Source organism: Lytechinus variegatus, chromosome 9 (genome assembly GCF_018143015.1).
Source record: "Lytechinus variegatus isolate NC3 chromosome 9, Lvar_3.0, whole genome shotgun sequence".
Taxonomy (NCBI): domain Eukaryota; kingdom Metazoa; phylum Echinodermata; class Echinoidea; order Temnopleuroida; family Toxopneustidae; genus Lytechinus; species Lytechinus variegatus.
This window is the reverse complement of record NC_054748.1, coordinates 31,747,603-31,761,810: the sequence shown is the minus strand read 5'-3', so window position 1 is coordinate 31,761,810 and position 14,208 is coordinate 31,747,603. Positions and strand designations below refer to the sequence as shown.

General features: G+C 37.2%; 1 protein-coding gene across 1 annotated transcript in view; it reads right to left on the bottom strand.

The window, feature by feature from the left end:
* Positions 1-745: 745 nt before the first annotated feature.
* LOC121421759 (importin-7-like) overlaps positions 746-14,208 on the bottom strand; it is a 45,519-nt gene continuing 32,056 nt past the window's right edge. Inside the window, exons 14-25 of the mRNA XM_041616559.1 lie at positions 13,588-13,706; positions 12,553-12,672; positions 11,378-11,444; positions 10,724-10,849; positions 9,666-9,763; positions 8,855-8,947; positions 7,539-7,759; positions 6,495-6,637; positions 5,458-5,591; positions 4,870-4,999; positions 3,638-3,754; positions 746-872 (exon numbers count right to left, since the gene is read on the bottom strand). Of these exons, the coding sequence (XP_041472493.1) occupies positions 784-872; positions 3,638-3,754; positions 4,870-4,999; positions 5,458-5,591; positions 6,495-6,637; positions 7,539-7,759; positions 8,855-8,947; positions 9,666-9,763; positions 10,724-10,849; positions 11,378-11,444; positions 12,553-12,672; positions 13,588-13,706 (1,457 nt within the window). The 3' untranslated portion in view covers positions 746-783. The remainder of the gene's footprint in view (positions 873-3,637; positions 3,755-4,869; positions 5,000-5,457; positions 5,592-6,494; positions 6,638-7,538; positions 7,760-8,854; positions 8,948-9,665; positions 9,764-10,723; positions 10,850-11,377; positions 11,445-12,552; positions 12,673-13,587; positions 13,707-14,208) is intronic.

The window sequence follows — 14,208 nt, the reverse complement described above, 5'->3', positions numbered from 1 at the left end:
GAGTGGAGAAACAAGGGGCAGGTTGGCCTTCCATAGCCAACCAGGTGCAGGATGGCCTTCCATACCAACCAGAGACTGGACTCCTATCTACGGTTCTTATCAACAGCGCATACAATAGAAAGCTCTGCAAACTATCTGATATCATTCTCCATGCAGTGCATCAAAAACAAACATTTTCCCAATAGTATTTTGTGAAATTTATTTCATGTTTGATTTTTTTTTTCATTTCAAAAGAGATTACACAACAAAATTGGTGCATGGAGCTAAAATAGGAATGAAGTTCATGCAAATTAACCACTTTTGTTCTCTTAATTCATGTTAAATATCTTAGAACTGCATAATTGAAAATCAATTTAATACACTTCAATAATCATACATCACCCACGTGAAGATGGATTGTGGGACAAAACAGCATCCTATTACAAAGATTTGTCCGACCTTGACCTTGTCAATCTGTGCGTGACCTATGTTCGAATGTCAACCAAATGTCAGATATCATTCCCAGGTGATCCGCGAGCACAGTGAACTTTGACCCCTTGACCCAAAGTCGAGATACACAAAGGTAATCGGGTCAATCTTTGTGATGTCCATAACTGCCAAAGGTGAGGAGTAACAACTCTCTTATCTTTCCTTCAGTATAAGAAAATAAACGAGATGAATGGGAATTCCGATGGAGATGCAGATACCGTTATAAAGAGTCATTTGGAGATGCAGATACCGTTATAAAGAGTCATTTGGATTTTGTATGGATGTACATGTAGTGCTAGTCTTGAAGTCAGACACTCATGATCCTCCGTTTCCGAAGTTGAAAGAAGTAGGAACTGTAGTGGTCTCAAACTTGTAACCACCGGCCTGCTCGATCTTCTTGGATTCTGATGAGAGAAAAAAAATTGCAAACAAATTTAGAATGATAATAGCAGAAGAGTTACTAATTGGAACAGAATTCCTCTATCGGCAGAAGCTAGACCCCAGTCTCATCTGCTTTCCTGTACTGGTCTCACGTTAACCAGTTTACAAGATCGCCTCTCTACAGACCTGCCCACCTTTGGGAATGAAAAATTGTATTCTGTGATAAAAAAACTGTCTTTTCCCCGAAAAAGTGTATTTCATAATGAAACGTGTGGCACAATCGCTCATCGCGGCGCTCAAGCTGCACGCAAGCTAAAATGCACACTGCTCTTGCAGATGAAAAAAAAACATTGAAACATGTGTATATCTCATCCTGGTTTTAAACAAAATGATTGAAAAAAGTTACCTGAAATTACATTGATCTAATAACCATATTTGTGTAAGTTTTATGAAATAGAGACATATAGAAATGATTTTTCTCAATAAATTACGATTTTTTTTTTATTTACAAAAACATTTTTTTAAAGAAAAACGTACTGCCGTATTTTGGTTGCAAAAACATGCTACATACGCCAAAAACGTACTGGTTGGCAGGTCTGTCTCTAGCATCCTCATCACCATCTCCTGAAATGGTTTTCAGGATCACTTGATGTTAAAGGGGAAGTTCACCCTGACAAAAAGTTTATTGTAAAAATAGCAGAAAAAATAATAAAAAATATTGCCGAAGGTTTGAGAAAAATTCATCAAATAATTAAAAAGTTATTAGAATTTCAATAATTTGATTTGTGACGTCATATGCGAGCAGCATTCCTACATTGCGAATGGTAAAAAATCAATGAAATGTCATTTTCTCAGAAAATTGAAAATGGTTTTCACTGTACCTTTTGTATATCAAGAGACAAATCATTTTACACCCGATCATGAAAAGAAAACAAAATTAAGACATCAGGAACCATACAAAATTTGAAATTCATGCATTTTATATTACACAACACATGGGGCAGCTGCTCGTTTATGACGTCACAAATCCAAAACTTTGAACTCTAATAACTTTCTTACTCTTTAACGGATTTTCCTCAAACCTTCACCGATATTTTTTACTATTTTTTCTGCTATTTTTTACAACAAAGTTTTCTTCAGGGTGAACTTCCCCTTTAAGTGGTCCCATTGCTAAGTGAATGCTTTCAGTGTAGTCGAACGTTTCACATGAAATTTGAAACTGCATGACAGACATTCTACACACAGTGTGCACTGAGTAGGGCTGGCACCCAACGTGCATACTCTCACTTCTGTGCAAAGAACGGCTGTCCTCATCTATGCTTTAACCAGTTTTAATGGGTAAAGTGGTCTTGAAACCACCATCAGGAGGTGGCTTTCCAAACTGGTCTGAAAGACCGCTTGAGACTGCTACAAAGACCACTTTACACGTTTAACTGATTTCCACTGAATGAGCGTAAGGAATTAGGTGAGAATGGGACTTGATTCCATTCTAATCAAATTACTGACTTCGGTAAATGTAATTGTTCCTATTGATTCTATTCATCTGCTGAAATGCGGTGAACCAGGGGTTGGTCAACAAAACTCTATAATAGGTTTGGATGACGATTAGTAACCAATTTCATAGATCTATCAACAACAAGATGGATTTTGGACTGCAGACAAATATATTGTCAACTTCTACTATGAGGCATTGTTTTTTCAGGTCCATTAGTGTTGCATATTTTGATGCCTTTTCAGAGAGTTTAATCATTTTTTTTCATTCAGAGGTATTTTACCTTATTGTACTTTATCGATTCACTTTCTCTTATGTATATCAAATAAATTTACAAATCTGACCCTGATGATGGGCTCAGATACAATATAAGAAATTGAAGATTAGAAATGCGAAAGTTAATATGACTATACTCTTCGTTTTCTTGCAAGTTCTGAAATGATTGCCACTTGGGGCCCGCAACACAAAGGTTAACAGTGCTCGTAGTTTTTCTACGATTGATTGCATTGACTACAATATACAATCCATCATGAAAATCAATCGTACAATTAATCTCCAACCTTTGTGTTATGGAGCCCTGGTAACACTCCATTTGCTCCTGTGACAATTTCTCCGGGCTTAATTTCGTATAAAGGCCACCGCACACCTTACGACCCGACTGGCTTGCGACTGGGTGAGGGGAGATGTGACGCCACAGCTCTTGTCAGCTTGAGCGTCGAAGACCGGTCAGAGACAAGTCGCAAGGACAATCGGAAGGATTTGACAGGTCAAATCCTTATGACTGGATCGCAAGCTCAATCAAACCTCCAGCTAATCAGACAGCAGAGTTGCATATCGCGTATTATGATAAACAACGCGCATACGCAGTAGTAAGTGCAATTTCTCAGATGCTACGCCAAAAAGCAAAAAGCGCATGCGTGAGTCGCAGATCGGATCACAAGGTGTGCCGTGTCGAGGCTTATGACTACCTTGCTATTCATTCCCCCTCACTCAGTCGCAAGCCAGTCGCAGACCAATCGGGTCGTAAGGTGTGCGGTGGCCTTAAGATATACCGTAGGGTTAGGGTTACAATAGGGTTTCATATTAGGTTTCGGGTTAAGTTTTAGGATAGGCTATAATTTTAAACCAAGTGATGAAGGTGGTCATTCGATTAGTGTGTGGAATTCAGAGCGGACCAATTGCTGCCAGAACAAATTTCATGGAACCTGCCACCTATCCCATAACACTCACTCATAAAACAAATGATGCACAGGTTTTATCAAGGGTCGGTGGAACATAGCATCTTGACAACCTTACCTGCTGCTGCAGCTCTTTGGTCGGCTAAAACAACTATTTCTTGAAGCTCCTGCTGTTGCTCCGGTGTCAACTGACTCGTGAGGGCGTTGTACCAACCGTTATCTGTCGCCTGGATAGCTATTCAAAGAAAAAAAGTACCAATTTCAATGAGAATGTATATGTACAGTAACCATTAATTCATTCATTTACAATTCAATATTTTATTCTCATAATTATCTTTATTGGATATGTTTTATAATTAATTCAAATATATATAAATACCTTATTCTCTTTCTTAATTAGCAAAATATTTATTTATTCATATCTATTAATTTATTCCTTCATATGTGCATTCTTTATTTCATTCATTCATATATTTCATTTATTAATTCATATATTATTATATTATTAATATTATTAATTATTATTATCTATATATTCAACTTTTCATTCAAATTGCGAGAAAAATCAGATGAAACACTCAATAAACTGTTCCTGCAATCCATGAGCAACCGCATTTTTTTCCCCTTAGAAACATACTGGAAAGTCCTATAACCCTACCAAATTAGACACTTCGGCCTGTACACTGAAGTCCTTTTCATATTTGGCCAGAGTCTAACTGTACTTTGTACGTTTATTATGTTTAATGTACTCTTTGATCATGCTTTAATGGTGAAGAAAACTTTTTAATTAATGATTCATAGGCAAATCTGAATAATTTCCATACCAAGTACATGATAAATTGAACCTATAATGCTAGAGATTCATGCCACAACTGCCTATCCATAGTTTAACCACATGCTTAGACCAGAGTTTAAAGTAAATTTGAGTTCAGAATGCAGGCCTTTGCATTCAGATGCTAGATAACAACAGAAATTTGAAGGCCTTTTCACACGTTTGTCTGTAGAATCATTGGACCTTCTACACGCTCACTCAAAAACTGTGTTTTCAATGAAATGGGACTAGAATTCACCTACGGAGTAGAATTTGAATTCATGATTGTGATTAGCGTTCATGATTCTAGTCATGTTTTATTTTGGTTTCACACGTGCTAAAAATTTGTCATTAGCCTTATTTTCACTGAAATCATCATTCAAATTACAAAAGGGCGGGAATGTACAAAAATCAGATTTCAACTTTAGCTGACGATAATCAAAACGAATGAGAATATGCATTGGCCGCCAAGGACAGGTTTACGAAAACCTTCACGAAACACCAAACAGAATACTTTCTTTTTGGCAAGAGAGACTTACTTTTCATGATGTTCTTGAAGACGATGTACTCATCATCAGCATCTTCGTCATCATCTAGAATTGTGTTGTATCCCTCTAAAGCAGTCTCTTCATATACCTCATCATCATCATCATCGTTTCTATCTGCAGCCTGTAAATTACAAAATGAAATATGTTGGCTGTCTCTTCATACAAATCATGACTATCATCTTTATCTGCAGGTTGTAAACGATAAAATGACAAAATCTTACAAGTCTCTTGGAAAATCAAGATCGACATCGTTTCTATCAGAAGACTGTCAATAATAAATTCTTATTTTCTTACAGATTAAGTCAATGAATCTATAAAAAATGATGAAAAGAGTATCTTTTTTTTCTCTTATAAATTTTCATTGAAAGATGGAGGCCCCATGTAGAGGAGAGTCACCACCTTTGCACGTTAAGAACCCACTGCACTATTCATATAAGAGTAGGGGAAAACCCCGGTGTAGTGGTCCATCTGCACTCCCCAAATCAATTATATCGGGAGGAGACACCTGCGGGTCATAGTGATTCAGTTCGCTTTTTGGCTCCCAGGCACAGGTGACTTCAAAGCAATAATGATACAGACCGCTTTCTCTAATCTCTCCAGATATTCGGCTCCATCTTCATCAATCTCATCTTCGTCACTATCCAGCTCATCTTCTTCAAAATCACTGTCATCCTCCTCCTCATCTGAATCGTCCTCCTCTGCTTCAGCTCGACCTACAAGAAAATGACAAGCATAAAAGAACTTAATATATAGTAATTAGATTAGAGTTGTGATTTGGGAGTTCCCAACTGCTCACCCTCAGACCCCGAAGTATGTTGTTCAGGTGAAAAATTAATAAGAAAATTTTCAGGGGCATTTTTAAAAAAAATCTTGTGTTCTGGGGGAGGGTGAGTGGGGATTCTGTGACGAGATAGCCCCTGCCATTATTCGGTTTCCCCCTGATGTTGCTAACAATGAGGTGAAACTATGGTGGATGGGGAGGGTGCTTTCAACATCCAAACAGGTGTTTTGGAGGCTGGTAAAACTGGGGAATGGGGGGGAATGGGCTTTCTTGGGCAGTTTAAAATTACCCCGAATGCTAACAGCTATACAAGAAATTTGATTGGAAAGAGAAAAATGCAATGGAAAAACAAAAAAGGACATTCCCAGTGTGATACCCTATGGCTGCCCTGAATAAAACCACTTCAACTAAAGCTAATCATTACACCCTCTAAATATAATGAAATATAATGAAAACAATGAAATAGCTATTTAAAAATGGCAAGAAGTTAATGACATCTTACAAGTTTTGTTCATTTTGCATTGTGCTAGATCTTGTTTTTTTTAAACCTGTTAAACCAAAAAAAAATAACAATAATTGCCATTTTAAGAAGTGGAGGCAAATCAATTAAAAAATTATCTGATTTGGTTATTCATCTGCAAGGGCGTAGGATGGGGGGGGGTGCACCCTCCCGCTGAGGCAGAGGAGTTGCGACACTGGCAAGGAAAACAAAATTTGTACCCCTTCTTCAGCTTTCAACGGCTGATTTTCCAAACTTTAGTTCCACCTCCCCAGGATATGCCCCATGTCCAAACCAGCCTACGCCCTTGATCTGAGCCCCGCTGATGCTACTCACATTGATACGCTCGCTTGAGGCCTTTGAAGAGGAGAAGAAGAGATGGTAAGAACTCGTTGGCCATTTCATTGACGACAGCTGGTCTGTTTGGTAGCGACAGCAGCATGCACATACCAAGGACACACATCTTGCGATCATGAAGACTAAAAAATAATCATAATATCAGCATCTAATCAATACCCAAGAAACTTATGTTACCTTTCCTTCATTATTTGAAGCTGATTTATGCCCCTACTCGGTACCATGCAGGAAATTAATGAAAAACCATTTTACCTGATTTATTGCCACAAAATGTTATCAAAGCAAATCAGTACCAAGCACTTAAAAATAAGTTTTCTCTAGCATGTCATCACTCCAAGACCAATGTGCATATAGAGTCCCATGTGTATTTGACAAAAACTGAAGTAAATTACACAGCAAAATTTCCTGATTTATTGCAATGATGTTACCATGACAATTCGGTATCCAACAGATTAAAAACATGTGCGCCAAGTTTCATTAGCACTGGACAAAAAATTGAGCAAGTACTGGGCTCTTCCTTGATTTATTGCTATACATGTACTATGCATGCTGTTAACATGGCAAGCATATACCCAAACCCAATCGGTGTTTAGTGTCTTTAAGCCATTGCTCGATGAACTGTACAGTAGCCGCCTCATTGGTGTTCAATATCCTAACCTTGTCTTAAGAGTTGTAAGGACACACTTAATACACTAGGAAACAATCAGTGTCTTTGAGCCATTGCTTAATGAACTGGACAGTAATAAATGCCTTATTGGGGATTGGTATCCTAAGTTTGTCTTAGAGTTATCAGGACACACTTACCCTAAGAAGAAATCTGTCTCTTTGAGCCATTGCTTGATGAACTGGACAGTAACAGCCACATTGGTGTTTGGAATATATATCTTGTCTAAGAGTTCTGAGGACATACTTAGCCCAAGAAACAATCAGTGCCTTTGTGAAGTTCTTCATGAACTGGACAATTACCATCTGTCTGGTGTTCCATATCCTAACGTTGTCTAAGAGTTCTAAGGACACACTTACCCTAAGAAGCAATCTGTGTCTTTGAGCCATTGCTTGATGAACTGTACAGTAACTGCCTCATTGGTGTTTGGTATCCTAACCTTGTCTAAGAGTTCTAAGAGTTTGAGAGGGCTGTAGTAGAGTGCTGATATTACAACCTGAAGGCACATCTGCCTGAGTTCAGTCGTCTTCACCTCCCTCGTCAGCCTGGCTAGGGCAAGCTCAACAAAAAGTGGCACCACCTGTAATAAAAAGGTGAAACAAAAAGTAAACCACGGTGTATAGTGCAGTTAAAAGATTGACAGATGCTTTACACTCTTAAAAACAGTTTACCCAACATTGGGTAAATAAGGAACATGCATGTTTGTTAGGCAAAATTAAACCTAATATTGTGTAAACTTTACCCAAGTTTTCATTGAATTTTACCCATAAGACATGCATTTCACCGCAATACAGGACAAAATCTTCAACAGCATGTTTGCTTCATCAGATTTTGTTGGACTTAAAATCCTTCATCTGGTACATGTGTTGTGTTGGGATCGTTTATATCTTAGTTGGGAGCATCAATGACCACGCAGGAACGTTCGATGTACATTTCAATCAAGAAACTTTATTAATAATCAATCTTCAGCAATATTACATGTAGAGTTGAAAAGCATGTCACAATGTACGATGATGTAGATCTCAACTCTGTGATGATCTTCACTTCTCTAACCTCAACCCTTGGGTGTACACTCAATATATACATGTATTAAAGCTTCTAAACAAATTATAATCCAAGGGTTTGGATATAGGACTAAAGGGGGTTTAATTATTGGGAAGGGGAAGGCTGTTCTTTGTTCTCTGATTGGAGTTTGTTTCACTATGAACAATAAGGGTTTTAATGGCTTGGATTAAATTAATGATAAGGGTACTGAGAAGGGGGTTGAAAAGGATGGTTCTGAGAAGGGGGCATATACATTATGAAGTCTAGACTGTGTATATGTAGTGATTTATACAATCACTACATTACACATGGAGCTATCCCAATTCCAAAAGAAGAATGGTCCCATCAGCAGCCTTGAGGTACATTCCAGCGTAAGGGGCAGAATTGACTGTTCTAATCAAAAGAGATATTCACATTGCATATTAACAAACGCCAGTTAAATTGTATTCTATTCAGCACAGACCATTCATCTGTCATCAACACCCCCTCCCCTCTTTCTCAAACAAAAGGCTTGGACTTTCCACCTTGGCAGTATTAGCACAAGGCACAGGTAATTAATATGTTGATATAACACCAAAATGAATCTGGAAAACATCTACTAAAAAAAGGGACGGCAAATTTGAAGACTTACATCATCTATCTGTCCCTTGTATTGGATAAGGACGACCTCAAGAAGTTTGGCAGCATGGCTTTGAGCATCTTCATCTGTTTCCTCAGTTAATACCTGCATATATTAAATGTTCTTACATTAAAACTTGTCTGGAAAAATAATAGATATCAACTTTTTGCTTTTGAAGCCTGTATCATACACAAATGCCAGTTGAAGTAACAATCTATAAATAATTTTGAATGAATATTTCTTTTTTTAATGACCACCCAAGTGTTTATATGTATGATTAAAAAAGAAAAATGGCTCTGGTAGAACAAGAATTCCCTGGGGCCAGCACATAAGACGCGGAAAATGGAATTGGTCAAGCAAGGAAAGTGGAAGGCGGCGACTTTACCTTTTGACCTCATAATCAATAGAATTCCTGGGATCCATGCTAGTATCATACACACCAAATCATAAGAGCCCAGCTTATTAAACTGAAGTTATCGTGTTTACAAAGAAAAGTTAACAGACGGTTGGACACCGAGTGTGATGCCATAATACCTCCCGTAGGACGGGCGTATAAAGATAAACCATTAGAATCTGGGGAATAATAATTCCCAAGTATAGGAGATTCACAACCTATGAACATTAAAACCATTGAGTTAATGGTTAAAACCAAAACACTATTCGTCAAAGAGCAGGGAGTTCACCCGGTTTATTGCACCTGCCAGTCCACGCCAAAACCTGAATACTTCAATAAAACACCAGAAGGTGGTCTGTATTCAGAGAGGAAGACAAAAAAAATGCATAGAAAAACTTGTGTTGGAAGACAAAATTGCGACCAACTTACCTTTTTACACATCTCATAGATGATTTGAAGATGTCTAGGTTGACTAACAAAGGCAGTAGGGTCGGTGGTGACATAATTATGAAGAGCTGGCATCATTTCTATAAGATAAAAAAATCAATTGTAAAGATTACAAGATGAGAGCAGTCAAGATGATTTCATGACTGAGATTGAGAATGCAAAGCAGTGTGCTGAGCCATGGTCAAATCTCAATGCATCAGCATATTTTGCTCGATGGTAAAATAATGAATTTGAATAAAAATCTTTGCTAAAATCCTTGAATTGGCAATGCAATGGAAACTTAAAATCAGTTATCAGATTTTTACAACTTCAAAAGATATTCTGTATTGATTCCTACTACGAGTATTTCAAAACGAGTGCAGCAATGAAGAAAAATATTTGCTATCAATTTGAAAATTTAAAAATAATCAAATAGTGCTTCACAGGTGAATTGATATAACAGGGGGGGGGGGGGGGTTGAACAGCTAGTAGGTCAAGGCCCCTGTCTTGCAAAGAGATATGATTGATCCAATCAATTGTAACTGTATGGAAATCCATCAGTGTCACCTTTTTCTTTCTAAACAAACGCAAACACACCAAATTGTCAAATGAATTCATGAATATACATCTACATGTACAAAACAATTTGATTAAAAATGCATTTCAGAAGTGGGCGTTGCTGGCTTTCCATAGTTGAGGTTGATAAGATCAATTGTAACTCTTTTGTAAGACGGGGCCCAGGGCACCATCTTAAAAAGAGTTATAATTGATCTGATCTCTCATAACTCCATGGAAATCCATCAGTGTCATAATTTTTTCTACAGAAAATATGCAAAATGTTGTCTGTAAACAAAGGAGAACACACCAAATTGTCAAGAAATCAATGAATTTATGGATATACATTTATATCTAGAATATTTTTTGAACCATCATGCATTTTAGATGTTGACTTTGCTGGCTTTCCAATAGTTGCGATTGATCGGATCAATCGTAACTCTTTGTAAGACAGGACCCAGGTTTTACTGTATATGAATGTGAATGAAACTAAAAAGATGTCTTACCAACAAAGAAATCAAATCCATCAGCAGCAAAGGTCTCAAAGAGGTAATAGAAGACTTCCCAAAGGGGTGGAGAGACGTGGGTACATGTCATACTGAAGATCAACGAAAACACTTCCTCGTAGAAATCTAATGAAAAATAATGATAGCAATGATAATTAACACTAATATATAAAATGGGTTCAAGGATGTAGCCAATGGTGAGAGCGTATACAAGTCAAAGCTGTGTAACATTGTTTGCCTAATGCCTGATTCCCAAGAACAACCCCAACAAATCGAACAATCTTATTTCCCTTCGACCTACCACATGTGTCTTTAAAAACCATACAATATACCTACCATTACATGATTCCTGAGGACAACATCTGAATTGTAATTGTACAAAAAAGGTCATATAAACCCCTATCACATTAAATTTTAGTATAGACATAGTAAATTGTATATGTACAGATGTACAGACCATGCACTATACCAAGCTATTACATGACTCTTGAGCACATAACGTTTATTGTGCATTAACAAATCACATTATATTACATGATTCCTGAGTATAACGCCTAAATCATACCTTTACAAACCATGCAATATACCAATCTTTTACATGACTCTTGAGCTCAAACCTCATTTGGATCTTAACAAATAATTTAATATACTTACCTATTACATGGTTCCTAAGTACAACACCAACAACCTGTAGAATCTTCTTCTCAAGCTCCAAAACAATCTACAAAATAAAAAAAATAACTATCGTTAAAATCGTCATTCATCCAGTCATACAACCATATTCACGTAAATTATGAATAATTGAAGACATAACTAAGGCCTAAAAAAATGCAATATAATTAGTAGAGAATGCAGACTAATTGCAATTTGACCAATAGCTCGTAGACCAAGTAGGTTTTACCCATGCGGTAGTAGACTATCTGTGAAGTAAAACTGCTTGTAGACAGAGCTGCCAATCTGAACAAGAACATTTCAATACTAAAAAAGCAGAGTCAGTATTTGGCGAGGAAGTCTGTACTTTCAAAGAAACACCATAGGGCAACACACAAAACTGAAACTTTACAAATTAGTAATCAGTAATCTTCTCATTTTTCAGTACTTAACCATAAGACTGGAAGTCCCCCCCCCTCAACATTTTTCGCAATAAATCTGCCGCGCAACTTTTTTTGACCGCGTCACTCTCTTACTTTTTACTTTCAAGTCTCGCGCCACTTCTGAAAACAGAATAGTGACCCCTGCGTACACTGTTCAGAAATCACGCACCATTCAAAGTGAATGCAGACCCAAAATTGCTCAAAAACATGAATTTGTGTACATTAGCCAAAATTCATAAATATATCATTTTTTTGCAGAATTTGATCTTGTTTTATGCTGACAGCCGAGACAGAAGGGGGGAGGAGCTATATCAGCCCCCCGTGTTCTTAGGTGTGGAAATAGCCCAGCCTATTTAGGATTAATACTGAGAATCAGTACTACTTGGCACCTCTGTGAAGAACAAAAGAATATTAACCAAACATTTTGCCTCCTCCTTGTCTTCAACGACATAGAGAACTGTTTCTTAAGTGTTGAGGATAATAATAGACCAAGTGGGTATTAGACCAACTGGTAGTAGACCAGGGGCCCGTTGCATAAAACTTTTTACCTGAGAAAACTCAGGTTGGTTTTACCAGAGTTTTTGCCTTGTGTTAAAGTCAATGGCAGAAATCAGACTAACCTTAGTTTTCAGTTTTTACCAGAATTTTCTCAGGTAAAAAGTTTAATGCAAAAGGCCCCAGGTGGGGTATTTAGACGGAGAAGTCGACCAAGTCAAGATAAACCAAACATCTTACCTCCTCTTTGTCTTCGACCACATTGAGAATAGTCTCTATCGTGTTGAGTATTCCCATAGCTGTAATAGCCTTGTCATCAGATGCATCATCACTATTTATTACATTAGAAAAGGTATCAGCCTGGGAAGAAGAATAACAAAGAAACCGGGATTTTAAACAAGCAGGTATATTTATTTAGGAGCAGAAAATGTGCAGTATAAATGGAAATTTGAATAAACGCTGTAAACACTACCAATAAATTAAATCGAAAAAATAGCCTGGAAAATTAAATTCTTATGCGTGAACACTATCCACAACTTATATTATCAGAGCTGCCAAAATTTATTTTACAATTTCAGTTTTCTTAAACCCCAAATCAGTATTTTGGCAAAAAAAATCTTTAACTATTCCATTAGTGCAGTGTAGCAAGGCCACATTCCTGTCTTGTCTTCGATTGATGAGGCAAAAAATCAGTCTTTTGAGAAAAATAATTACTTCCCAAAGATATAAATTAAGTTGGATTAAAAAATGATCTAGGACTCACATGTCAATGTAATACAGAAGGTAACACAAAAAAATCACAATATAAATGACTAACATGGACATTAAAAATTTAATCTACATATTTCTGTATTTTACCATGTAAAAGCGTACTCCTGTATTTATTTTAGATTTCCGTACGAAATACAGAATATCTGTACTACTTGGCACATATATGTATTATGTTCATGACACTTGTATGCAGTCAACTACCTGTGATCACAAGACAGGGTCTTGCCCAGGTGGGAATACTAAGAAAAACTTGTGAATGCTGGGAAGGCAAGTAGTTCAGACGTACAGGGACGGAATGCTTGAATGTGCTTGATAAAACACATGGGCATTACATGAAAAGATTTCAAGAAGTATGTTTTATACTTCCCGGCATTTCCAACTATTTCCCTTCTTCCTTGAATTATTGAGGGGGTATTTACCGGTATTCAGTACAATATTTCCCTCTCCAGCCAACCCTGTCACATGACCGTAAAGTTGTCACATCACCATGAAGTGGTAACTTACCAAGTGGGTAGTGATGTCAACAGCGATGGGTATAATCTCGTCACCGTAGGTGCATATGAGCTTCTGCATTACATTGGTCAAGTCATCGTTCTCGGTTTCTCGTATCACAACAAGAAGAGCTATCATCAAAGATAAAAAAGACAGATAACCATTCACTTTCTCACGTAACAAAAAAATTCGAATGAAATTGTAGGTTTATTAAGTGCCATCCGCTCTTTTCCTTTTAGTAACTGAAGATCAACAGAGTAAGAAGAGCAATGTACTTTCACCTAAGATAGTTCACTGCACATGGAACTTTCACTATAGATAGTACAAAGTGCAACACACTTTCATCAGTTCTTTTCCTGTCTCAAGACAAGAGATCAGCATAGCATGCAATAAACACAATTTCACCGAAGATAGTTCACTGTGCACAGAACTTTCACCAAAGATAGTACAAAGTGCAACGCACTTTCATCTTGTACCTAACTGTGATAATTTCCTTGATATGCTGTTCCACAGGTTCTTTTCCTGTCTCCAGACAAGAGATCAGCATAGCATGCAACAAACACAATTTCACCAAAGATAGTTCACTGTGCATAGAACTTTCACCAAAGATAGTATAAAGTGCAACGCACTTTC